This window comes from Macaca mulatta, chromosome 1 (genome assembly GCF_049350105.2).
Source record: "Macaca mulatta isolate MMU2019108-1 chromosome 1, T2T-MMU8v2.0, whole genome shotgun sequence".
Lineage (NCBI taxonomy): Eukaryota > Metazoa > Chordata > Mammalia > Primates > Cercopithecidae > Macaca > Macaca mulatta.
In genome coordinates this window covers 112,807,490-112,833,924 of record NC_133406.1, presented here as the reverse complement: position 1 = coordinate 112,833,924, position 26,435 = coordinate 112,807,490, and the positions used below count along the sequence as shown (strand labels likewise).

The 26,435-nt window shown below is 47.2% G+C and overlaps 3 protein-coding genes across 59 annotated transcripts in view; 1 reads left to right on the top strand and 2 right to left on the bottom strand.

Moving 5' to 3' along the window:
* Positions 1-1,308: 1,308 nt before the first annotated feature.
* On the bottom strand, positions 1,309-9,519 carry CFAP141 (cilia and flagella associated protein 141). The gene is made up of 4 exons (XM_001111453.5): positions 9,352-9,519; positions 8,337-8,377; positions 2,662-2,791; positions 1,309-1,750 (listed from the first exon to the last, which is right to left on the bottom strand). The coding sequence occupies exons 1-4, from the start codon at positions 9,382-9,384 to the stop codon at positions 1,649-1,651; spliced, it is 306 nt and encodes a 101-aa protein (XP_001111453.2). The 5' UTR covers positions 9,385-9,519; the 3' UTR covers positions 1,309-1,648.
* C1H1orf43 (chromosome 1 C1orf43 homolog) lies at positions 5,732-25,390 on the bottom strand. Of its 8 annotated transcripts, none has more exons than XR_013398020.1 (7): positions 24,245-24,472; positions 23,748-23,849; positions 18,410-18,527; positions 17,832-17,885; positions 15,758-15,924; positions 15,271-15,678; positions 5,732-5,810 (listed from the first exon to the last, which is right to left on the bottom strand). XR_013398020.1 is itself a non-coding variant. In XM_028828709.2 (7 exons), exons 2-7 carry the CDS (start codon positions 23,808-23,810, stop codon positions 10,528-10,530), a joined length of 657 nt encoding a protein of 218 aa, XP_028684542.1. In that variant the 5' UTR covers positions 23,811-23,849; positions 25,299-25,390; the 3' UTR covers positions 9,801-10,527. The 8 variants fall into 8 exon arrangements, 7 of the variants coding, with proteins under 7 accessions (XP_028684542.1, XP_014966160.1, XP_014966177.1 ...); XM_028828709.2 differs by lacking the exons at positions 5,732-5,810; positions 24,245-24,472 and adding exons at positions 9,801-10,723; positions 25,299-25,390 and having other exon boundaries at positions 15,620-15,678; XM_015110674.3 differs by lacking the exon at positions 5,732-5,810 and adding an exon at positions 9,801-10,723 and having other exon boundaries at positions 15,620-15,678.
* The window catches only part of UBAP2L (ubiquitin associated protein 2 like), a 58,278-nt gene continuing 56,374 nt past the window's right edge, over positions 24,532-26,435 (top strand). For 18 of the 50 annotated variants that reach the window (XM_077945828.1, XM_077945765.1, XM_077945815.1 and 15 more), the window contains exon 1: positions 24,858-24,943. The gene's annotated coding sequence lies outside the window, so the exon portion shown is untranslated. Of the gene's footprint in view, positions 24,750-24,818; positions 25,304-26,435 lie in introns of those variants that run through there. The other 32 variants (XM_015110638.3, XM_077945820.1, XM_015110663.3 and 29 more) reach the window with 4 other exon arrangements.

The window sequence follows — 26,435 nt, the reverse complement described above, 5'->3', positions numbered from 1 at the left end:
AGCCACCACACCCGGCCCAGAAGAGGAAATTGAGGCCAGTTAAACTAAATCACTTCCACATGATGGCACAAGAATTAAAGAAGTGAAGCCAGAATTTGAACCCACACCTGACTTCAAAGCCTGTGCTCTTATTTTTATACTCTACTGCCTCTGGATCAGTGGGATGTGTAGGGGCAGAGGAAGAAGCTCTGACACATAGAAGAAAAATGGGGGATTTAGTAGGAGACTGAAGGATGGAGACAGACTTGGGTTGGAGGGAAGGGTATGAGTTTTGCAGTGGAGACATAGGCACATAGAGTTAAGGTCAGGACAGGACAAGTGACCAGTGAGGATGCCAACGGCAAGGTGAGAGCACAGGGCAAAGTAATGTATAATGGCACTTACATCAGGGAGCGATGGTGTGTTCAGGGAGTGTATTCAGGGACTCATGGTGTATTCCTACAGCTGTCACTGGCTGTGAAATGGGGGTCTCTGGCTTGGGATGTCATTCACATGTAAAGTGGACCCTTTTTATTTTTGAGACGGAGTCTTGCTGTCACCCAGGCTAGAGTGCAATGACACAATCTCAGCTCACTGCAACCTCCGCCTCCTGGGTTCAATCGATTCTCCTACCTCAGCCTCCCAAGTAGCTGGGATTAGAAGCGCCTGCCACCACACCGGGCTAATTTTTTGTATTTGTAGTAGAGATGGGGTTTCACCATGTTGGCCATGGTTGGCCAGGCTGGTTTTGAACTCCTGACCTCAGGTGATCCGCCCATCTCAGCCTCCCAAAGTGCTGGGATTACAGGTGTGAGCCACCCCGTACGACCTGTAAAGTGGACCCTTGTAAGTAAAGTTGTCTATGGCCTTCATATGATGCACATGGTCAATCAGTACTTTTCAGTATTTTTCAGAATTTTGAGTGCCTTTGACTGCTCTTTCCAGCCCCCTAGAAATCCCACCATTCCTTATTTCCTTACAACTGCAACATTACCTGCCTGATTCCTGGAGACATTTAAGTCTGGAATCCTCTCACTTGGCATAGGTGGGAATTCAGGCCCAGCGGAAAGAGACTTGTCCAAAGTTTCACAATAACTAGCTAACTCAAAACCCAAAATGCAGGCCTCCTCACTCAAGCACCACAGTGTCTATAGATTAATAGCCACATTCAGAGCAATTTGTCCAAATATAAATAAAAGATAAGTGAAAGTGATATCTGAGAGGTGGCGAGCAAAATCCAGGAAGTTAAGATTACGGTAGCTGAAAAATAAGCACTTTTGAAACAAATCAAGATTTAGACCTGAAAGAATGAACCCAGTGGTCTAAGTCTGAACCTTTAAGAACTAACTTTATTTGTTATACCAAATCAGGATTCTCAACTCACAATGTCCACCCCTCCCCACCCCTGCCCCCTTACATCAATACAGTAAATCCCACTCCGACCACAAGGTGTCACTCTTGTTTTTACTGTTGTTCCATAGATTGTTTCCCAAACAGCAACAAGGGATTAACAAGAGAGTGGAGAAGTGAGAGTGGGAGCCCTGTCTTAAGTTCTGGGCAGACAGCAAGATCCAGGTACGTTTTGGGGAGGAGGTTCAAGGTGATAGAGGCTCTAGAAGGCTAGGTTTGCAGGCATGTTGAGAATGGAAGAACAGTGTTTTGGATGCCATCAGAATCTCTCTATATAAAAAGCTTTGCCCGTCTGATTTAGTTCCTGCTGGTACTGCTGATGCTCCTTTTCAAACAGCTGGTGCAGGGCAGCTTGACGGACCTGATTGAGAGGGCAGAATAGTGTTGTTTGCCTCTGTTTACCACCCTTTCTTATTCTTTCTCCCTAGTTACTTTCCCATTACTTGTGTTCTCTTGGAGCTAGACTTAGCTGTGACATAAAGCTGGGTGGTAGCAGAGAGGCTGAACCAGTGGAGAGGAAGCCTATCCAATTTTTTTCTCCACAGGCGAAGCCCTATATTCAGCAAATATTTGCTGAGAACAGACCATGAAACAGGAACTCTACTAAGTAACTGGGATACACAGATGGTTACATGACAGCAAGCGGGGACCCTGGGAGAGAGAGAGGTACTGAGAGGCAAGTGCTATGCACTAAGAGGCAGTTTTCTTTCTTTTTTTTTTTTTTTTGAGACCGAGTCTTACTCTGTCACCCAGGCTGGAGTGCAGTGGCACAATCTCAGCTCACTGCAACCTCTGCCTCGGTTCAAGTGATCCTTGTGCCTCAGCCTCCCAAGTAGCTGTGATTATAGGCATGTGCCACCATGCCCAGCCAATTTTTGTGTTTTTAGCAGAGACATGGTTTTGGCATGTTGGCCAAACTCCTGGGCTCAAGCAATCTGCCTGTCTTGGCCCCCCAAAGTTCTGGGATTACAGGTGTGAGCCATCACGCCCAATATGAGAGGCAGTTTTGAGTCTCACCAAGATGAAAGGAGCAGGAACTACAGTATACTTTGGGACTTTAAGATGTGCCTTCCACCTGTAAGGTGGATGCAAAGAATCACTTAATGAAAAAGAGTTTTGGCAATGGAGTTGTGTTGCTCTGGTGTAATGCTGAAAACCTAGAGGCAAACAAGATAAAAGTGCAATGACACACACTAAGAGCTTGGAAAACTCAGTGGGCAAAGGCACAGAGCAGCAGTGAATGAGACTTCAGGCTGCCCTGCTAGAACTCACCATTAGTAGTTGCTTTTTGGCCAGTGCCAATTCCTGTACCATGGTGTCCTGCATCCTTAGGGTGGCATACGGGTTTCTTCTCTGGCCCAATGTCATTTGCCACAGACAGTGAGTATGTGAATTTCGCCACCTGCTCCAGGTACAGAGGTGGGGGTTGAATGGGTGGGTTAGAGTTAGGAGTAGAGACAAAAATCCCATAGAGTGAGGCTGTTTCTTTTTTCTTTTTCTTTTTTTTTTTTTTTTGAGACAGAGTTTCACTCTTGCTGCCCAGGCTGGTGTATAGTGGCGCAATCTCGGCTCACTGCAACTTCCGCCTCCCAGGTTCAAGCGATTCTTCTGCCTCAGCTTCTCAAGTAGCTGGGATTACAGGCGCCTGGCATCATGCCCAGCTAATTTTTTGCATCTTTAGTAGAGACAGGGTTTCACCATGTTAGTCAGGCTGGTCTCGAACTCCTGACCTCAGGTGACCCACCTGCCTCGGCTTCCCAGAGTGCTGGGATTACAGGTGTGAGCCACGATGCCTGGCCCAAGACTGTTTCTTCACCTGGAACCTCTGCCCCACTGTTAGAAGACTGTAAAATCCTTGAAAGGGTAATTTAGAACCTAGTATGTATTAAGTACATAATATCATTTAATCATTACAATAACTATGTGGCATAGGCGTTATTTATTTATTTACTTATTTTTGAGACGGAGTCTCACTCTGTTGCCCAGGCTGGAGTGCAGTGGCGCGATCTTCACTCACTGCAACCTCCGCCTCCCAGGTTCAAGTGATTCTCCTGCCTCAGCCTCCCGAGTAGCTGGGATTAGGCATTAATTTTTACATAATACAGATAAGGAAACTAAAAGTTGTGAGATGCCCAAGGTCACTTAATGGCAGACCTGGGTCTCAAATCCAGCTTCTTTTTTTGAGACAGAGTCTCACTCTGTCACCCAGGCTGGAGTGCAGTGAGGCAATCTTGGCTCACTGCATCTCTGCCTCCAGGGTTCAAGTGATCCTCCTGCCTCAGCCTCCTGAGTTGCTGGGACTACAGGCATGTGCCACCACACCTGGCTAATTTTTGTATTTTTAGTAGAGACGAGGTTTCACCATGTTGGCCAGCCTGGTGTTGAACTCTTGACCACTGGTGATCCGCCTGACTCAGCATCTCAAAGTGCTGGGATTACAGGTGTGAGCTACTGCGCCTGGCCCCAAATCCAATTTCTCTAAAGCTAATATCCCTTCCATCATACTAGTGATTCTCAGCCCTGGCTAGACTGGAATCTTCACTGAAGTTTTAATTTTTTTTTTTATTTTTAGAAATAGTCTTAGGCCGGGCGCGGTGGCTCACGCTTGTAATCCCAGCACTTTGGAAGGCCGAGGCAGGTGGATCACCTGAGGTCGGGAGTTCAAGACCAGCCTGACCAACATGGTGAAACCCCGTCTCTACTAAAAATACAAAATTAGCCGGGGTGGTGGCACATGCCTGTAATCCCAGCTACTCGGGAGGCTGAGGCAGGAGAATCGCTTGAACCCGGGAGGCGGAGGTTGCGGTGAGCTGAGATCGCGCCATTGCACTCCAGCTTGGGTAAAAAGAGTGAATGTCTCAAAAAAAAAAAAAAAAAAAAAAAGAAATAGTCTTGCTCAGTCACCCAGGCCAGAGTGCAATGGCATGATCTTGGCTCACTGCAACCTCTGCTCCCAGGTTCAAGCAATTCTCATGCCTCATCCTCCTGAGTGGCTGGAATTACAGGCGCCCGCCACCACGCCCAGGTAATTTTTTTTTTTTTTTTTTTTGAGACAGAGTCTCACTCTGTCAGCCAGGCTGGAGTGCAGTGGCGCGATCTTGGTTCATTACAGCCTCCGTCTCCTGAGCTCAAGCAATTCTCCTGCCTCAGACTCCCGAGTAGCTGGGATTATGGGGTCATGCCACCACACCTGGCTAATTTTTGTATTTTTAGTAGAGACAGTTTCACCATGTTGGCCAGGCTGATCTTGAACTCCTGACCTCATGTAATCCACCTGTCTCAAACTCCCAAAGTGCTGGGATGACAGGCTTGACCCACCATGTCCACCTGCTAATTTTTAAATTTTTAGTAGAGATGGGGTTTTGCCATGCTGGCCAGGCTGGTCTTGAACTCCTGAACCTCAAGTGATCAGCCTGCCTCAGCCTCCCAAAGTGCTGGGATTACAGGAGTAAGCCACCATGCCAGGCCAGTTTTAAGCTTTTTAATATATAGAAGGAATATAAATATACATCATGCATGTACATATGTGTATATATCTACTGTTGGCATTTTTAAAAAATCAAAAGTACATTTTCCACATGTTGAAAAACTTGAATCCACACAGAAATATACTAAGTGAAAAGTAAAAACTCACTAGGTGCAGTGGCTCACGCCTGTAATCCCAGCACTTTGCGAGGCTAAGGCAGGTAGATCACTTGAAGCCAGGAGTTCAAGACCAGTCTGGCCAACATGGTGAAACCCCATCTCTACTAAAAATACAAAAATTAGCCGAGCCTGCCACGCACCTGTAATCCCAGCTACCCAAGAGGCTGAGGCACAAGAATCGCTTGAACACAGGAGGTAGAAGTTGCAGTGAGCCAAGGTCGCACCACAGCACTCTAACATGGATAGTGGAGTAAGCCTGTCTTAAAACAGAGAGACTCTGCCTCAAAAAAAAAAAAAAAAAAAAAGTGTTATCTCTGACTGGGCAAATATATATACATATATATATATACTTTGTTGAGAATGACTTAGTTTTTACTTTTTTTTTTGAGTCAGAGTCTTGCTCTGTCACCCAGGCTGGAGTGCAGTGGCGTGATCTCCAGTCACTGCAACCTCTGCCTCCCGGGTTCAAGCAATTCTTCTGCCTCAGCCTACTGGGTAGCTGGGATTACAGGCATGTGCCACCACGCCCAGCTGACTTTTGTATATATATATTTTTTGAGACAGGGTCTCATTCTGTTGCCTAGGCTGGAGTGCAGTCTGTGATTATGGCTTACTACAACGTCAACCTCTTGGGCTCAAGCAATGCTTCTACCTCAGCGGTCTAAATAGCTGGGACAACAGGTGTGTGCCTGGCTAATTTTTATTTTTTGTAGAGACGGAGTCTCACTATGTTACCTAGGCTGGTCTCAAACTCCTGGGCTCAAGTGATTCTCTGCCTTGGCCTCCCAAAGTGCTGGGATTACAAGTGTGAGCCACCACACCCAGCTACTTGTGCACGTTTTCAGAAAATGTTTCTATCATAAACTGGGAAGTACATCTTCTTTTTTAAAAAACATGAAATCAGCCGGGCGCGGTGGCTCACGCCTGTAAGCCCAGCACTTTGGGAGGCGGAGGCGGGTGGATCACGAGGTCAGGAGATCGAGACCACGGTGAAACCCTGTCTCTACTAAAAATACAAAAAAATTAGCCGGGCGAGGTGGCGGGTGCCTGTAGTCCCAGCTACTCAGGAGGCTGAGGCAGGAGAATGGCATGAACCCGGGAGGCGGAGCTTGCAGTGAGCCGAGATGGCACCACCGCACTCCAGCCTGGGCGACAGAGTGAGACTCCGTCTCAAAAAAAAAACAACATGTAATCAGGCCAGGTGTGGTGGCTCACCCCTATAATCCCAGCACTTTGGGAGGCCGAGGCGGGCAGATTACTTGAGGTCAGGGGTTCGAGACCAGCCTGGCCAACATGGCAAAACCCCAACGTGGTGAAACCCTGACTCTACTGAAAATACAAAAATTAGCCAGGTGTGGTGGCAGGCGCCTGTAATCCCAACTACTCGGGAGGCTGAGGCAGGAGAATTGCTTGGACCCGGGAGGTGGAGGCTGCAGCAAGCTGAGATCGTGCCACAGCACTCCAACCTGGGCAACAAGAGCGAAACTCTGTCTCAATAAATAAATATATATATATATAAAAGCAATACTGTCATGAACATTCTTGTGTATGTACCTTCTAGTGCTTTTCCAAGTATGTATATTTAAGATAAATTCCTATTTTTGCCAGTTCAATGGGTATGTAAATTTAAATTTTGATAGATTTTATCAAACTGCCTTTGTAAACATGGCTGTATCAACCTAGACTCCTATTGAAATCATGTGGTGTTCTTTTTTTTTTTTTTGAGACGGAGTCTCACTCTGTCGCCCAGGCTGGAGTGCAGTGGCCAGATCTCAGCTCACTGCAAGCTCCGCCTCCCAGGTTTACGCCATTCTCCTGCCTCAGCCTCCCAAGTAGCTGGGACTACAGGTGCCCACCACTGCGCCTGGCTAGTTTTTTGTATTTTTTAGTAGAGAAGGGGTTTCACCGTGTTAGCCAAGATGGTCTCAATCTCCTGACCTCGTGATCCGCCCGTCTCGGCCTCCCAAAGTGCTGGGATTACAGGCTTGAGCCACCGCGCCCGGCCATGTGTTCTTGTTTCTTCACATCCTTGCTAGCTCTGGATATAACCTGTGAAACCTTAAAAAAAGGCTTCTCCTATCCCATTTCAGACCACTTTAATCAGAATCTCCTAGGGTTAAGAACTAAGCATCGGTGTTTATTTATTTAAATTAAATTTTTTGGTAGAGATGGGGGTCTTGCTATGTTGCCCAGGCTGGTCTCGAACTCCTGAGCTCAAGCAATCCACCTGCCTTGGCCTCCCAAAGTGCTGGGATTACAGGCATGAATGAGCTAATGTGCCCAGCCCATTTTTTGTTTTGAGACAGGGTCTTCCTCTCTCACCCAGGCTGGAATGCAGTGGTGGCATCACTTGACCTGGGCTCAAGTGATCCTCCTGCTTCAGTCTGCTGAGTAGCTGAGACTATAGGCATGCACCACCACACCTGGCTGATTTTAATTTTTTTGGCAGAGACAGGCTTTTCCTATGTTGCCCAGGCTGGTCTCGAGCTCCCGGGCTCAAGCAATCCCCCTGCCTCAGCCTCACAAAGTGCTGGGATTATAGGTTATAGGTGTGAGCCACCATGCCAGGCTTGCATCAGTTTTTATTTTTATTTTTTATTTTTGTAGAGACGGAGTCTTGTTCTGTCGCCCAGGCTGCAATGCTAGAGTGCAGTGGTGCGATCTTGGCTCACTGAGTTCAAGCAATTCTCCTGCCTCAGCCTCCCAAGTAGCTGGGAGTACAGGCACACACCGCCATGCCCGGCTAATTTCTTTTGTATTTTAGCAGAGACAGGGTTTCCCCATGTTGCCCAGGCTGGTCATGAACTCCTGATCTCAGGCAATCCTCTTGCCTCGGCCTCCCAAAGTGCTAGGATTACAGGCGTGAGCCACCGTGCCCGGCCGCATCAGTGTTTTTTCAAAAGCTCATCAGGGTGAAAAGGCTATGTAGCCCAGTCTTGTGAATCTTCTCATTCACTGATTCAACAAATACTGCACTACCAACCACATAATTAGTACAAAGCCAGGCAACAAATACTTGAATTCTTAATAAAAAAAAGAAAATAAAAACATGCTTCAATTTTCCTCCAGAGAATGAGAGGCAGGGGACAATAAAAACCAATCTATATCACCTAACCTACTGGGCACTAACAGGCTGATCTCATTTGCTTTGAGGACAAGGCTGCTTCTCACCCCTTCTGCATCTCTTTTCCTTCTTAATGAGCCCCTAAAGAGATGCAGCAGAATTGGGAGATGGCCCAGGGAAGACAGCAGAGTGGAAAGGTCAAGCTGAAAGGTAAAGGGAGGGGATAGAAGCAGATTACCTGTCAACCATCTTCTTAAGTCCCATGGCCCTTTGAAAACTCTGCAAGAAAACGTAGTTCTGTTGATCTGCCTCAGTCTCCAGAACCTCACCCCTAGAACCCTGTTCTAATGAGAGACATAGACTTTTTTTTTTTTTTTTTTTTTTTTTTGAGACAGAGTTTTGCTCTTGTTGCCCAGGCCAGAGTGCAGTGGCGTGATCTCGGCTCACCACAATCTCCGCCTCCCGGGTTCAAGTGATTCTCCTGCCTCAGCCTCTGAGTAGCTGAGATTACAGGCATGCACTGCCACGCCTGGCTAACTTTGTATTTTTAGTAGAGACAGGGTTTCTCCATGTTGGTCGGACTGGTCTCGAACTCCTGACCTCAGGTGATTTGCCTGCCTCAGCCTCCCAAAGTGCTGGGATTACAGACATGAGTCATAGCACCCAGCCACATAGACATTTTTGAGAAAGCAATTTCCTAGGGGGAAATAGGGAGAGGAAAGCTCTACTTTCAGAATGGATCAAAGAAAACATACAGGGGTTGGATGGAACACATATTTGAATACCTACTATGTTCTAGACATAGCCTCCCCTCCTGTTACTAACTACATTGTACCCTTGTTACATCAAAAGCCTTTCCCAGTAAAAGATGCACTTATAGTAAATTGATCTGGGGGCCGGGCGCGGTGGCTCACGCCTGTAATCCCAGCACTTTGGGAGGCCGAGGCGGGCGGATCACAAGGTCAGGAGATCGAGACCACGGTGAAACCCCGTCTCTACTAAAAATACAAAAAATTAGCCGGGCGCGGTTGTGGGCGCCTGTAGTCCCAGCTACTCGGGAGGCTGAGGCAGGAGAATGGCGTGAACCTGGGAGGTGGAGCTTGCAGTGAGCCGAGATCGCGCCACTGCACTCCAGCCTGGGCGACAGAGCGACACTCCGTCTCAAAAAAAAAAAAAAAAAAAAAAAAAAAAAAAAAATTGATCTGGAAACCTCATCAAACTTCAGCCCAGCCCCTCCTTCCAACTCTGCGTACCTCTTCTACTTTTGTCATCTTTTCCACAGACATATCTACAGATTTGCTTGATACAGCCTGAGGAGACTGACAGGCTCCTCTTTCTGTTTAGTTCAGTAACCAAGGTTTCAGTAGTCATAGTAACATTTACGCCTCCAACAATAACCCTGGGCCTAGGAGTTGATTGGCCACCTGGCCTGTTGCCCCAGAAACCTTGAAAGAATCCTTGTTCTGCATCCTTCTGTTGATGACACAGGCAATTCTATGAGCAAGGGTCACAGTCCTGATTTTAGGATTTCTTGTGCTAGGGTCCCAAGGAGTATCTGTATGGTCCTAGGTCCAGGGTATGCACACAGTCCCACCAATTCTCTGGAGGCAAATCCTCACGCCTTATACCCTGTTAGAAATGTGCAGATAACATTATCAAATGCCTGTTTTATTAAAAGACAACTATAAAGGACTGATTCATGTTTTATTTGATAATAGTTCATTTTATTAAATAATTTATAAAGTCAGACCAGTGCATTGGCTTGTTAGGGGAAATCATTCCTTCCTACTGTCACATAGCCTGGCAGATTATGTCAGGTGCCAAAACATTCTCTTTTATTCAATTTATTCATGAGAGTGTGGAATTAAAGTAGATCCTTGCATGTCAGGAAAGCTGCAACACATCTGGTTTAAGTGGAGCACAAGGGTAAGTTATTCCACATTCACCAACTTCCCCACTTGACCTCCCACCAGTTCCTGTCTTTTTCCATCAATCAACTCTAAGACGCCCTAAACCCAAACAGTTCCCATTCAACTGTGTACAAAGGTATAGATATGGAAGACATCTCTCTCCAACTCTCACCTTTGGAATTAAATAAACCTGGAACAGGGAAGGTGAACTGGCTGAAACCAAGTGAAGATTTTTAAGAAGCTTTGACAGAAACATTAAGAATAACACCTGAATGCAAATCCAGAAAAAAGTGCTACTGGGGGAAAATAGTCTTAGCCAATGTTCTAAAAATGCCCATAAGAAAAGGTTGGGGAATTACCCTTTAGACACAAGCTCTAAGAACTCTGGATACAACGGGAACTTCGATGGATACAGTCTGGGCCTGCTGAGTCAGATGTCCCCAGGGCAGCCCGGCAAGCAGCCTGTCTTGCACACTGCAACTGACTGGCTTCATCTACGGCAAGAGTCCTTCAGCTCCATCACAGAGTACTCTCCAATGTGTTATAGTTATCCTTAAAGCTCTTCAATTCAAGGAAGTGCTTGGCACGTTTACTCTTCTGACTTGAGGGGAGGTATGTCACCTGGATGGTTGTTGGGGAGACCTCAGGGGACTGAGTTAGGTCTTTGGCTGCTGACTGGTGGTGTCGCTGAGAGCTCCCAATTCGTGCTTTAACCCTGAAAAACACAGAGGAGAGGTCACTCACAGAATGAGGACTAATCAAATAAATCAGGGCTTATCCCAGTCTATAAATGCAGCAATAGCCACAAATAGTTAATTGTGTCCTATCTGTCCTATTTAGTAAACTAGTTACTAAAACCCCATCTAGTAGCTTAGAAGTAGCAGAGAGGCTGAGCACGGTGGCTCATGCCTGTAATCCCAGCACTTTGGGAGGCCCAGACAGGTGGATTGCTTGAGGTCAGGAGTTCGAGACCAGCCTAGCCAACATGGTGAAATCCCATCTCTACTAAAAATACAAAAACTAGCTGGGCGTGGTGGTGGGTGCCTGTAATCCCAGCTACTTGGGAGGCTGAGGCAAGAGAATCACTTGAACCCAGGACACGGAGGTTGCAAGCCGAGATTGTGCCACTGCACTCCAGCCTGGGTGACAGAGCGACTCCATCTCAAAAAAAAAAAAAAAAAGAAGTAGCAGAGAGGCTGGGCATGGTCACTTATACCTGTAATCCCAGGACTTTGGGAGGCAGAGGCCAGAGACCGCTTGAGCCCAGGAGTGTTTGAGACCAGTCTGGGAACCAAAGTGAGACTCCATCTCTACAAAAAATTAGCCAGGTATGGTTGCAAGCACCTGTAGTCCTGGTTCCTCAGGAGGCTGAGGCAGGAGGATCGCTTGAGCCCAGAATTCGAGGATGCAGTAAGCCATGACTGTGCCACTGCACTCCAGCCTGGGCGACAGAGACCCTGTCTCTCTCTCTCACACACACCCTAAAAAAGTAGCAGCACTCCAGCCTGGGTGACAGAATAAAGGCCCTGTTTGGGTGCCCTGACACACACCTACTCACACCAAAAACAACTAGCACCAGAGAAACCAATTTCCCAGAGTTCTTGCCTCTGGCTCAAGCTTTTTCTTGAGAGACAGGTATGCCCTATACAGGTTATCACCTTGTTTTGAAGATTAGGAAGATAAGGGTCCAATAATTAGCTTACACAAAGCTAGTAAGTGACAGAACTGGGATTCGAACCTAAGGTTGTCAGATTTCAAAACTTATACTCTTCACTATACCCATTAAAACATTCCTAGAAACTACCAATCAAACGTAATTTTTTGTTTTTGAGATGGAGTCTTGCTCTGTTGCCCAGGCTGGAGTGCAGCAGCATGATCTCAGCTCACTGCAACGTCTGCCTCCTAGGTTGAAGCGACCTGTCTAAGCCTCCCGAGTAGCTGGGGATTACAGGCGCACACCACAATGCCCAGCCAATTTTTCTATTTTTAGTAGAGACGGGGTTTCACCATGTTGGCCAGGCTGGTCTTGAACTCCTGACCTCAGGTGATCCACCTGCCTCAGCCTCCCAAAGTGCTGGGATTATAGCTGTGAGCCACCACGCCTGGCCTTCAAAAATAATTTTAAAAAGATTGTGATAAAATACATGTAACATAAAATTTACCATCTTAAGCATTTTTAAATGTATAGTTCAGTAGTGTTAAGTATATTCACAGTGTTGTGCAACCAACCTCCAGAACATTTTCATCTTGCAAAACTGAAACTATGCCCACTGAACAACTCCCTATTTTTCCCACTCTCCAGCCCCTGCAACCATCATTCTACTTTCTGTCTCTGAGTATGACTACCTAGGTATCTCATATAACTGGCATCATCCAGTATTTATCTTTCAAAGAGTGAATTTTGAACAGACTTCTGCTGACTTCTAGACCAAATGCCCTTTTCCAGTCTCTCTACATGTTCATTTTCATTAGTGCTCTGAGCAGTTTTTCTTTTTTTTTTTTTTGAGACAGTCTCTCGCTCTGTTGCCCAGGTTAGAGTGCAGTGGCATGATCTTGGCTCACTGCAACCTCTGCCTCCCAGGTACAAGTGATACACGCACCTTAGCTCCTGAGTGGCTGGGACTACAGGTGGACACCACCACTCCCAGCTAATTTTTTTTTTTTTGAGACGGAGTCTCGCTCTGTCGCCCAGGCTGGAGTGCAATGATGCGATCTTGGCTCAGTGCAAGCTCCACCTCCTGGGTTCACGCCATTCTCCTGCCTCAGGTTCCCGAGTAGCTGGGACTACAGGGCCCGCCACCAAGCCCAGCTAATTTTTTTTTTTTTTTGTATTTTTAGTAGAGACGGATTTTCACCGCGTTAGCCAGGATGGTCTCGCTCTCCTGATTTCGTGATCTTCCCGCCTTGGCCTCTCCAGTGTTGGGATTACAGGCGTGAGCCACCGCGCCTGGCCTAATTTTTGTATTTTTAGCAGAGACAGGGTTATGCCATGATGCCCAGGTTGGTCTCAAACTCCTGGGCTCAAATAATCCACCCATCCCAGCCTCCCAAAGTGTTGGGATTACAAGTATGAACACTGCAGCTGGCCTTCTAAGCAGTTTTTACTAGGACCTTTCATTTTTTTTTTTTTTTTTTGAGACAGACTCTTGCTCTGTCACCCAGGCTGGAGTAGAGTGACACAATCTCGGCTCACTGCAACCTCTGCTTCCTGGGTTCTAGCAATTCTCCTGCCTCAGCCTCTGAAGTAGCTGGGATTACAGGCATGTGCCACCACGCCAGGCTAATTTTTGTATTTTTAGTAGAGATGAGGTTTTGCCATGTTGGCCAGGCTGGTCTCTAACTCCTGGCCTCAAGTGATCCGCCCGCCTTGGCCTCCCAAAGTGCTGGGATGATAGACGTGAGCCACTGCTCCAGGCCTTGGACCTTCATCTTTTAAGACAAGGTGGCCCATTTTTAGGCACAGAGAGAAGACAGGAGAGACACACCTTTTATCTCTTGAGAAAGGGCAATATTCAACATAGCACATTCTTTTTATGGCTAGTAACTAACTTGTTATTATTTTTTTTTTGAGATGGGAGTCTTGCTCTGTCACTAGGCTGGAGTGCAATGGCGCGATCTCGGCTCACTGCAACCTCCACCTCCCAGGTTAAAGCGATGCTCCTGCCTCAGCTTCCCGACTGGCTAGCATTACAGGTGCACACCACCAAGCCCGGCTAATTTTTGTATTTTTGTAGAGATGGGGTTTCACCATGTTGGTCAAGCTGGTCTTGAACTCCTGACCTCAGATAATCCACCTGCCTTGGCCGCCCAGTGTTGGGATTACAGGCGTAAGCCACTGCATCTGGCCTAAGTTTTTATTCCAGATTGACTTTCCTTTCTCACCAAGAACTTTGATTTTAACATTTGCATGAAAATATGAGACTATGTTTAGTATGTATTAAAAACATTCCCAAACAAAAGTCATGAATCCTCTCCTGTGACACAAATGGCTCAACAGCTGACTCTATAGTGACAGCCTTTGTTTCAGACAGGGTTACTAATGTTTTAAGTGGTAGTAAAAACAGATTTTTTTTTTTTGAGATAGAGTCTCGCTCTTGTCACCCTGGCTGGAGTGCAATGGCACGATATCGGCTCATTGCAACTTCCGCCTTCTGGGTTCAAGCAATTCTCCTGCGCGCCGGCCACCAGGCCCAGCTACTTTTTGTATTTTCAGTAAAGATGAGGTTTCACCATGTTGGCCAGGCTAGTCTTGAACTCCTGACCTTGTGATCCACCCTCCTCAGCCTCCCAATGGGCTGGGCGCCTGGCCAAAAAAAGATGTTATTTAATTCTTACTTTTATTGGGCCAAGACACAAAAAGAACACTGAGACTCCATACAGAAGGAATCCCTGTGTGTGCTGAAAAACTATTCCCTTTGCTAGGCTACACCAATTTTGACATTTTTTTGGGCTTAAAAAAAAGACAAGAAAAATGCACACAGAAGTAAAACCTTCTCTTACTAGCTTGTATAGTCCCATCTGCTTTCTTTCTTCTTCTTATTTTTTTTTTTTTTTTTTTTTTTTGAGACGGAGTCTCGCTCTGTCCCCCAGGCTGGAGTGCAGTGGCCGGATCTCAGCTTACTGCAAGCTCCACCTCCCGGGTTCACGCCATTCTCCTGCCTCAGCCTCCCGAGTAGCTGGGACTACAGGCGCCCGCCACCGCTCCCGGCTAATTTTTGTATTTTTTTAGTAGAGACGGGGTTTCACGTGTTAGCCAGGATGGTCTCGATCTCCTGACCTCGTGATCCACCCACCTCGGCCTCCCAAAGTGCTGGGATTACAGGCTTGAGCCACCGCGCCCGGCCTTTTTTTTTTTTTTTTTTTTTGAGACGGAGTCTTGCTCTGTCACCCAGGCTGGAGTGCAGTGGCCGGATCTCAGCTCACTGCAAGCTCTGCCTCCCGGGTTCACGCCATTCTCCTGCCTCAGGCTCCCGAGTAGCTGGGACTACAGGCGCCTGCCACCTCACCCGGCTAAGTTTTTGTATTTTTATTAGAGACGGGGTTTCACTGTGTTACCCAGGATGGTCTCGATCTCCTGACCTCGTGATCCGCCCGTCTCGGCCTTCCAAAGTGCTGGGATTACAGGCTTGAGCCACCGCGCCCGGCCTCTTCTTTATTTTTTTTTTGAGACAGAGTTTCACTTTTGTTGCCCAGGCTGGAGTATAATGACGTGATCTTGGCTCACCACAACCTCCACCTCCCAGGTTCAAGTGATTCTCCTGCCTCAGCCTCCCGAGTAGCTGGGATTACAGGCATGCACCACCACACCCAGCTAATTTTGTATTTTTAGTAGAGATGGGGTTTCACCATGTTGGTCAGGCTGGTCTTGGATTCTGGACCTCAGATGATCCTCCCGCCTCAACCTCCCAAAGTGCTGGGATTATAAGCGTGAGCCACCGCACCCGGCCACATCTGCTTCCTAATGTAAGAGACTGATCTAATAGTCTAGAACTTGACAACTCTTATGGTACCATGGATTTTGTTCATATTGCTTTATGAAGGTAATTGCATTGTGGGAACAGTCCAACAATACTATACCAGCGCCCTTTGACACCTTCCCCTCCAAACTCACACAGTCGCCAGCTCACTCAGGGCCTCTTGATAGCGTAGGTACTCATTCTGGCCAAAGACCTTAGGAAAGAGAAAGGAAGAGTGAGGATCTCTCAGCCTGAGGGATCTCTTTAGTGCCCTGAAGAAAAAACTGGCTTACCCCTGTCCCATAGCGGGCTGTCTCATAGCCATCCAATAGGGTATCGATGAGGGCTTTGCGTACACCCTTGAAAGGTGTACTAGTGTTTCGCAGATCTAGCAGGTAGGAGCGGAAATTCTTGCCCATTAAGGAACGGGGATGCCGGCCTTCAGAATGAAATGGGATTTCTGTGGAGAAAACAGCACAATGATATACTTTCTTTCATTCTTTAGTTTTTTTTTTTTTTTTTTTGAGATGGAGTCTTGCTCTGTCACCAAGGCTGGAATGCAGTGGCGGTGATCTTGGCTCATTGCAACCTCCACCTCCTAGGTTTGAGCAAGTCTCTACTCTCAGCCTCCTGATGAGCTGGGATTGGAGATGTGCACCACCATGCCAGGCTTATTTTTGTATTTTTAGTAGAGACAAAAATAGAAAAGAGTTTCACCTTGTTGGTTAGGTTGGTCTTGAACTCCTGGCCTCATGTGATCTGTCTGCCTCACCCTCCCAAAGTGCTGGGATTACAGGCATGAGCCACCGCACCTGCCCCATTCTTTAGTCTTTCTAGTTAATTCCCCAAACTTAGAAATAGGTCTAATGAGGCTGGGTGCAGTGGCTTACGCTTGTAGTTCCAGCACTTTGGGAAGCCAGGGCAGGCAGATCACCTGAGGTCAGGAGTTTGACAGCAGCCTGGCCAACGTGGTGAAACCCTGTCTCTACTGAAAATACAAAAATTAACCGGGCATGGTGGTAGGTACCTGTAATCCCAGCTACTGGGGAGGCTGAGGCAGGAGAACCACGTGAACCTAGGAGGTGGAGGTTGTGGTGAGCCAAGATCGTGCTACTGCACTCCAGCCTGGGCAACAGATCAAGACTCTGTCTACAAAAATAAAAAGAAATAGGTCTAATGAAATGAGCGAGTTGAGTGAGAGGGAGATTCTGATTAATGAGACCAAAGGTACAAAGCTATGCCTGAGTGGTCATTTGATGGTAACACCACAGCTGTAACCTACATCAATGACACGTGATAGTGTCATCACATATTTTGCCATCCTGCTTACCCATCCATCCTAGGTTTAAGATATAAACTGTTTTCATAGAGATACAGCATATATGACAAGTGTTGACAGAATGGAAGACATTCAAGAACAATCTATCTTGGGCTTAGTGAAAAAGCAGGTGCCACCTATCCTTTGTGGAAAAACAAGCAAATTACCATCATCTACTTCATGAAACTAAAGATCTCAAGAGAAGAACTTTATTTTTTATTTATTTATTTTTTTTTTTGAGACGGAGTCTCGCTCTGTCGCCCAGGCTGGAGTGCAGTGGCCGGATCTCAGCTCACTGCAAGCTCCGCCTCCCGGGTTCACGCCATTCTCCTGCCTCAGCCTCCCGAGTAGCTGGGACTACAGGCGCCCACAACCGCGCCCGGCTAATTTTTTGTATTTTTAGTAGAGACGGGGTTTCACCGTGGTCTCGATCTCCTGACCTTGTGATCCGCCCGCCTCGGCCTCCCAAAGTGCTGGGATTACAGGCGTGAGCCACCGCGCCCGGCCAAGAGAAGAACTTTAAAAAACAAAACACCCAGACTCTTTGGAGAATAACCTGCTTATATCATTTCCTTCAGCAAAATCTCTAACCCAGTACTTTCTTTTTTTTTTTTTTTTTTTTGAGACGGAGTCTCGCTCTGTCACCCAGGCTGGAGTGCAGTGGCCGGATCTCAGCTCACTGCAAGCTCCGCCTCCCGGGTTCACGCCATTCTCCTGCCTCAGCCTCCCGAGTAGCTGGGACTATAGGCGCCTGCCACCTCGCCCGGCTAAGTTTTTGTATTTTTAGTAGAGACGGGGTTTCACTGTGTTACCCAGGATGGTCTCGATCTCCTGACCTCGTGATCCGCCCGTATCGGCCTCCCAAAGTGCTGGGATTACAGGCTTGAGCCACCGTGCCCGGCCAACCCAGTACTTTCAAAACTCTAGAATTTCCTACTAGCCAGGGATGTGCAGAAAAGACAAATCCTACCATATAAAGTGGGTTCATTACTCTGTTCCCTAGGTGGGCTTTCAGGATCCTAGAATGGACACTGTCAGGTATCCCTTACCAGAGGTACGAATGGCATCCAGAGCTTTCATCCTATACAGATAGTTGTAGCAACCTGTTGAGGAAAAGACTGGTGTTAGGCATAAACCTAAAAAGATTCCCCAGGCCAGGCGTGGTGGCTCACGCCTGTAATCCCAGCACTTTGGGAGGCTGAGGCGGGCGGATCATCTGAGGTCAGGAGTTTGAGACCAGCCTGGCCAACATGGAGAAACCTTGTCTCTGTTAAAAACACAAAATTAGCCAGGCGTGGTGGGCACACCTGTAATCCCAGCTACTCAGGAGGCTGAGGCAGAAGAGTTGCTTAAACTGGGGGGGGTGGAGGTTGCATTGAGCCGAGATCGCACCATTGCACTCCAGCCTGGGCAACAAGAGCGAAACTCCGTCTCAAAAAAGGAAAAAAAAAAAAAAAAAAAAAATTCCCCAAACTCCAGCAAGCTAATAAATGGGCTCTGCATCTAGCACATATTCAGTAACAGGAATAACTAAGGCTTTGCCAGCAGCTTTTGACAACTCTGAGAGAAAAGGAATTCTGGACTTGTGGGACTCCTCACTGAAGCCTTTCAAGAGCTTGCCACATACTTTGATTTCCCTGGGTTTCCAGTTGTAGCAGTCTAGCATCATCATCTGCAAGGAGCTGAGGCTCATACTTGATATCCTGAACCCTGGAGAGTCGAATATCAATCTCTTCTTTCAAGTCCTGTTCACATAAAGAAAAGAATACACAAGTATTTACCCTGCACTCTGCTTTCCACCAATCTGAAAATGGGGCAGAGTTAAAGAACAACTAGGACAACAGAAATAGAGAAGATGCTCATGATGCTCATGTAGTTAATAAAATCACCAGATAAGAGGTAAGAATTTAAGAATGAATGTGATTGGGTTTTCCAATAACCTCTCCAAGCTGCACATCTCTAAGCTAGAACTTTTAACTTGCCAGAAATCCTTCAAGTTATACAGCATCAACATTATTTCTAATTTTTTTCTTTTTGAGACAGAGTCTCGCTCTGTCACCCAGGCTGGAGTGCAGTGGCGCAATCACAGTTCACTGCAACCTCCGCCTCCCAGGTTCAAGCTATTCTGTCTCAGCCTCCAGAGTAGCTGGGATTACAGGCGCGTACCATCATGTCTGGCTAATTTTTGTATACTTAGTAGAGATGGGGTTTCACCATGTTGGCCAGGCTGGTCTCAAACTCCTGACCTCAAGTGATCCGCCTGCCTTGGCCTCCCAAAGTGCTGGGATTACAGGTGTGAGCGACTGTGCCTAGCCTCTCTTGCCTCAGCCTTCTGAGCAGCTAGGATTACAGGTATGCACCTACCTAGAGGCTACTTAAAAAAAAACACACACACACATTTAGCTTTTAAAATAGCCAAGTCAAATCCATGGTATAAAAATTTTAAAGATACTAAAAGGGGCCGGGCATGGTGGCTCACACCTGTAATCCCAGCATTTTGGGATGCCAAGACGGGTGGATCACGAGATCAGGAGATAGAGATCACCCTGGCTAACATGGTAAAACCCGGTCTCTATTAAAAATTCAAAAAATTAGCCGGGCGTGGTGGCGGGGGCCTGTAGTCCCAGCTACTCGGGAGGCCAAGGCAGGAGAATGGTGTGAACCTGGAAGGCAGAGCTTGTGGTGAGCTGAAATCGCACTACTGCACTCCAGCCTGGGCAACAGAGCGAGACTCGGTCTCCAAAAAAAAAAAAAAAAAAAAAAAAAGATGCCAAAGGTAGCACCTCTCAGTCACCCAGCAGCAATTACTATTTGCAGTTTCATATCGATCTCTCTTACCTAAGAGAGTTACCAGAGCCCCAGGAAATAAATTTTTTGTTCCAACTTTTTAGAAACTTCCATTGTGAAACATAAAACACACAAAATACAGATAACATATGTACATTTTAAATAATTATAAAAATCATAATGAACACCTATAACCAATATCCAATTTATGCAATGGAACATTACCACTAACTTTGAAGTCTTGTGTGGCCATCCCTCAATGAATGCTCCCCATCCCAAACCTTGTCAATAGTCTTCATACACTTCTTCCGTTTTATCGTGTCACCCTAAAAAAGATGCTTAGCTTTGCCTGGTTTTGAACTTGATACAAATGGAAAAATACTTTAAGAATCCCTCTGCAAATTGTTTAAAAAATTTTTTTTCTTTTGAGACAGGGTCACACTCTGTCACCCAGGCTGGAGTACAATGGCACAATCTCTGCTCACTGTAACTTCCTCCTCCCGAGTTCAGGTGATCCTCCTGCCTTAGCCTCCTGAGTAGCTGGGGTTATAGGCACACACCACCATGCATGGCTATTATTAAAAAAAATTTTTTTTCTGAGACGGAGTCTCGCTCTATCACTCAGACTAGAGTGCAGTGGCATGATCTTGGCTCACTGCAACCTCTGCCTGCCGGGTTCAAGCAATTCTCCTGCCTCAGCCTCCCTAGTAGCTGGGACTACAGGCGCATGCTACCATGCTTGGCTACTTTTTTGTATTTTTCGTAGAGATGGGGTCTCACTATGCTTGTTAGGCTGGTCTCAAACTCCTGACCTTGTGATCTGCCCGCCTCAGCCTCCCAAACTGTTGGGATTACAGGCGTGAGACACTGCACCCGGCCCATTTTCAAACTTCTTACAGTGACAGGGTTTCCCCATATTGAACTCCTCAGCCAACATGATCAGCCTGCCTTGGCCTCCCAAAGTGCTAGGATTACAGGTGTAAGCCACCTCACCTGGCCTTATTATTTTTTTTTGAGACAAGTCTCACTCTGTCATCCAGGCTGGAGTGCAATGGTGTGATCTCTGCTCACTGCAACCTCCGCCTGGGATCAAGTGATTCTCCTGCCTCAGCCTCCAGAGTAGCTGGGATTACAGGCACGCACCACCACGCCCAGCTTATTTTTTTGTATTTTTAGTAGAGTCGGGGTTTCACTGTGTTGGCCAGGCTGGTCTTGAACTCCTGACCTCAGGTAATCTACCCACCTCAGCCTCCCAAAGTGCTAGGATTACAGGCATGAGCCACCGCGCCCAGCAAAATTTTTAAAATATACTTGAGGTTGAATTTATATATAATAAATGCATTCATTTTATGTATATAAACTGATGAGTTTGACAAATGAACATACCCCCTTCACCACCACGTCAATCAAAATAAAGAATATTTTCATCACCTGGAAATCTCCCCTGTCCCAGCCCAGGCAACATGTACTCTCTCTTTTTTTTTTTTTTTTTGAGACGGAGTCTCGCTCTGTTGCCCAGGCTGGAGTGCAGTGGCCGGATCTCAGCTCACTGCAAGCTCCGCCTCCCTGGTTTATGCCATTCTCCTGCCTCAGCCTCCCGAGTAGCTGGGAGGCGCCTGCCACCTTGCCCGGCTAGTTTTTTTTTGTATTTTTTAGTAGAGACGGGGTTTCACCGTGTTAGCCAGGATGGTCTCGATCTCCTGACCTCGTGATCCGCCCGTCTCGGCCTCCCAAAGTGCTGGGATTATAGGCTTGAGCCACCGCACCCAGCCCATGTACTCTCTTTTACAGTTCTGCCTGTTCTAAAATTTCATATAAATGGGGTGGAAGCATATGGTGCATATTCTTTTGTCAATGGCATTTCAACTTTTCTCACTCAGCATGGTTTTTTAGTCTGTTTGTTTTTGGTGAGACGGAGTCTTGCTCTGTCGCCCAGGCAGAAGTGCAGTGGTTTGATCTCGGCTCACTGCAATCTCTGCCACCTGGTTTCAAGGGATTCTCCTGCCTCAGCCTCCTGAGTAGTTGGGATTTTTTAAATTGTATTTTTAGTAGAGATGGGGTTTCACCATGTTGACTGGTCTGGTCTCGAACTCCTGACCTCAAGTGTTATCTGCCCAACTTGGCCTCCCTTAGTGCTGGGATTACAGACATGAGCTACCACGCCCGGCCCACTCCTCATGTTTTTGAGATTCATTCATGTTTGCAATTTTTTTCATTCAAAAGTATTTTGAGCATTTGTCTTCGTATATATATCTTCAGTTTTTCATTTTTTACATTATTCCATATGAATATGCCACTATCTATTTTTTAGAAACAAGGTCTTGCTCTTGCCCATGCTGGAGTGCATCAGTGCAATCATAGCTCACTGCAGTCTGTAACTCCCGGGCTCACATGATGTTCTGGCATCAGCCTTCCAAAGTGCTAGGACTATAGGTGTAAGCCACTGCACTCAGCCCATATAATCATTGAAAAGGGGACATTTGAATTGTTTCTTCTTCAAATATTATGAACAATGCCGCTATGAATAATCTTGTACATGTTTCTTGGTACACAAGAGCAAAACTTAGTATCTCTATGGTAGGAGAGAAACTGCTGGAGCAGGGATTAGGTACATGTGCAATCTTACCCGACAATGACCAGTTATTTTCCAAAGTGGTTTTACTAATTTATACTTTCACTAGCAATGGTTGAGAATTTAGCAAAAATTTTTTAAGCAAAAGGAATACTGCTCTCAATTAGACCAAGGGACCCCTGAATAGCCAAACTATTGATTGGTTCATGATGTGCTAGAAACTAACCCTATGTCTCTCTCATGAGGCAGGAAGGACTGTTAAGGTTTCAAGCCAGGACATCCTCCTAGAGTCTTTCCATGTAGTATTTCAGCAAGGAACAAAGAGGGAAAGGTTAATAGCACTGGTTAATGAAAGTACAGTGCTCTAGGAGTTGAGGGAGTCATGAGCTCTAGCTCTACAACTAACCTGTTTTTCATTCAGCAACAAATTACTGAGTACCTGCTATGTGTAGGCTCTGGCACTAACCTGTTTTCATTCAACAAGAAATTACTGAGTACCTACTATGTGTAGGTCCTGGCTTTATAGTCGTGAACAAAACTGGTATGGTGCCTGCATTCTTGAAGCTTACGGTCTAGCGGAAGAGAGAGGCATGTTTTAAATAAATAGACAAACATAAAAGAAAAATTATGGTAAATGCTATGAAGAAAAAATCAAAGTAAAATGTGCAAATAAAGAGGGGGGAACCTACTTTAAAATAGGTAATAAGCATTTCTTTTTTGGAAGTAACATTTAAGCTAAGATTAAAAGAATGAATGAGCTAGCCAAATGAAGGCCATTCCAGATCAGAGGAGCAAAAAGAGTGGAAAATTCAGCCAGTAGAGCTGGGTCCCAGTGATCTGGGGAGAGCCACACAAAAGGAGGTTGGTAAGGGAAGCAGGTGTCTTTTACTTAGAAACGAAAGACTAAAGAAGCAGAATGAGGGTGACAGCAGAGTATCAATAACTTTTATTCACATATGCTGGGTTTGAGATGCCTATTAGAAATCTAAGTCAAAATGTCAGGTAGTCAGTTCGCAATATATGCATGGAACTCAGGAAAGAGTTCTGGGATAGAGATAAAATTTCATCTGTAGCTAAAGCCAAGGAAAGGAACACAATCACCTAAGGAGAAAGTACAGACAAAGATAAAAGACCACTGGGTTATTCACTTCCTACATGTCTTCTGGTAAACTGCTTCCTTTTCTTGGGCTTGTTGGTAACACGAATGGTGGAACTACGTGATTTATGGAGCTCCTGTTAAGTCTACAGTTATGTAGAGGTAACCCTCCTCATTGCTCTTGGGTTAACCTTAATGATCTCAACCCCATCCTAATCAAACAAAAAACACTGAGTAGTTTAAGATGAGCTGGGAAATATTTTACTACAAAGAATTGGGAACTCCGACCCAAGCCCTTCATTCTGCAGATACAATAACAGAAGTTCCTGCTTGCCACAGCACTGAGCAGGAGCCAAGTCCCAAAGTGCACAGTGCCTGCTCAACTTAGAACAAGCACAAGTGCACGCAAAGAAACACGAGAATTAAAGTCATCACTAAAGGCAGAGCAAATCTCATTCTTGACCCTAAAAGATCTGAAAAGTATGTTTAAGTCGTGCCCTAAGGACCTACCTTGGGGGCATTGTGTCCCACAGGGACATGAGGTCCCCTTCGAGATTTCATTGCAAAGCGCATGATTTGCCTCTTCACAAAAATAAATAGCAGTACAAACACCTGTCCAAAAAGATGTAAGAATCCTTTAATAAAAAGACAGTTGGGTATTTTTTTTAAGCATGCCTTCATTCCAAATCGCCAGATTCTGGCTCTCGGGAATGTTTCAGGGTAAAACTTGGGGTAAAGCAAGACCGTTATGATAGGGGTGGATCTAAGAAGCCAGTAGCAGGGAGGCGTGGGGTCTGTGCTCTAGCGTTAGAGGGAGAGTTCTAGGCCAAAGAGGGCGGGTCGGCTGGAGCAGGTGACTTAAACTCCCACCTACTCCTGGAATAAGGAATCAAAGCCCAGATAGGCGCAGGTGAGTGGGTGGAGAATGCAGACGGGGAACAGCTCAAGAAGAGGGTCTCTACTGGTTAAGATGCGACAGCAGGAATGGGGTGGGGGAATCTCCTCACCAGGCTCCCGTAGGCCATCACCAGCACGACATTCACCCCGGATAGCCAGTTACTGCCGGACGCCATGGCCTCCCTACCTCGCGCAGAATTGTTCGGGTTTACCCCGCTGTCCTGGCTGGTCAGCCCAGGCTCCGCCGCAGCGACGGCGCCTGGGTCCCCTGGAGCTCCCCGGCCATTTCCTTATGGGGGAAGACCAAGCCAGACCCGGCCTGAAAACATGGCGGACAGGCAGGGGGGCTGGGAAAGGAGAACGATGCCTTCCAGCTTCCCCCTGACACGTGACTCAGGCAGGCAATGGCACCCAGGAGCGTCGAGCGCTGAGACGCGGAACTACGACAGTAAGAGGAAGCCGCGGCCATCCCTGGGTCACGTGGTGGAGGCAGGGCCGCCGTGAAGGAGGCGGAGCGGACTCGCGGAGCCGGAAAGAGGTGTCTCGTGGCGAGGTGGCACGCGCACGCTTGCGTGCGCGCCCCTTTTAGCGTCACGCGCTGGGGGACGCAGGAAGGCAAGTGGGCGGGGAAAGGCGCGAGAGCGAGCGCGAGAGGGAAAAGGAGGGAGGGGGTGGGGAAGAGGGAATCTTATATCACGTGACAGGGGCGGCGCGGCCCGGGGTGTCAGTGTGGAGGAGACTGAGGTAAAGTTGGGAGCGCAGCGGCGTTGGCGGCGTCGGCGGCGGCAGCGGCAGCGCGGCGGGGCCGGGTATTGTCCGCGGCCCCTTTAAATCCGCGATCCCCCTTTTACCCTCCCTCTTTTCTCCCCTGCCCCCGCCGTATGCCCCCTCCCTCGGTAGGCCCCCCCGCACCGTGTGTTCCCCCACTGTACACCCCCCCTCGTAGTCATGCGAGCCCTGGCGCCCCCCCCCCGCGAGTCGGCCGCCGGAGGTTTTGTTTATGGTTGGGTTCGGGGCCTAGTGGGCCGCGCCAGAGCCGGGGCCTCGATTTGGGAGCGTGGCCGGGGCGGGGCTTGGAGCAGCCGTAGGAAGGGGGGGCCATGCGGCTAGAGCCTGAGAGGGGAGAGCGAGAAAGAGCGCGAGCGAGCGAGGCCTGGGCCTTGCCTGAGGTAGGGCCCTCTCTTCACCCCGGCCGGTGCCTGCGGAGGAGAGGGCCTCCTCCCTTTCCACCCACTGCGGGCCTCCCCTGATCCGGATCCGGCCTGGTTTGGGGGTGGCGTGGGGGAGGGAGGGCGATGGGGTGGAGCTGCCCCAAACTCCCCCATGTGGCCCTCAGTTTGGTGTGCGAAGGATTAATTTGTTCCGGCTGGGAGGTAGGAAGGAGATTGGCCCCGTGGGCTCTCGATGTGGCGCTGAGGGGGGTGAGCCTCCCATCCTCCACGCGTGGGCTTGCGTCCCCTCTCCGTTTCCAGGCTCTTTGTCAGCTCCTTTTCCCTCCCTTCTTTCTCACCAACCCAGTTCTTGGAATATGTTTTTGCTGCTGTCTTTAGCTTCCTGTTTATACTGTAGTTTGGGTACCCCAAACAATTATGTTATTTGGGAAGCTAGACATGGAAGCCCCCATAGGGTGTATTACGCTTAAGGGACGTCACTAGAGCACTGGGGTATTTGTTCACTTTTCTCATAATGGGACAGGAATGCCCAATTTCTTCAAACCCTTAACCTTGTGGACAGCCCTTAAATTGCTTTGCAAACTGATGTCACAAACTGGAGACTGCTCCTTTTCCACCCTTCTTGAAATGTAGCCACCTCTGGTGTAGGATGTTGTGGGAAGAAAAACATCACAGTAACAGGCGTTTTTGTTATTATTGTTAACGTTTTTGCCTTTGACTCTCCCTGATTATTACATGGAGAAACCTTTTTTTTTTGTCTTCTCTCCCATCCTACCTACCTCCGCCCCACATCCTGTTTTGGGGATACCTGATGTGACTTGCTGGGAGGTGATGAGCATTACTAGTAACCAGCATTTCTAGAGAATTAAAACATTTTGGCTGTGTATCAGTTGATAAAACTGCTTTGAAATCTGTCTCCATTGTACTTAAATATTACACTGTCCCAATGATTATAGAGAATTAAAACATTTTGGCTGTGTATCAGTTGATAAAACTGCTTTGAGATCTGACACCATTGTCCTTAAAGATTAGACTATCTCAATGATTGTTTCCTTTGTGAATGGGAAGTATTGCTGGCACGTAAACTAGTGATGAAAGGCCTAAAAATGTCCTGTTTTGTTTTTTGATC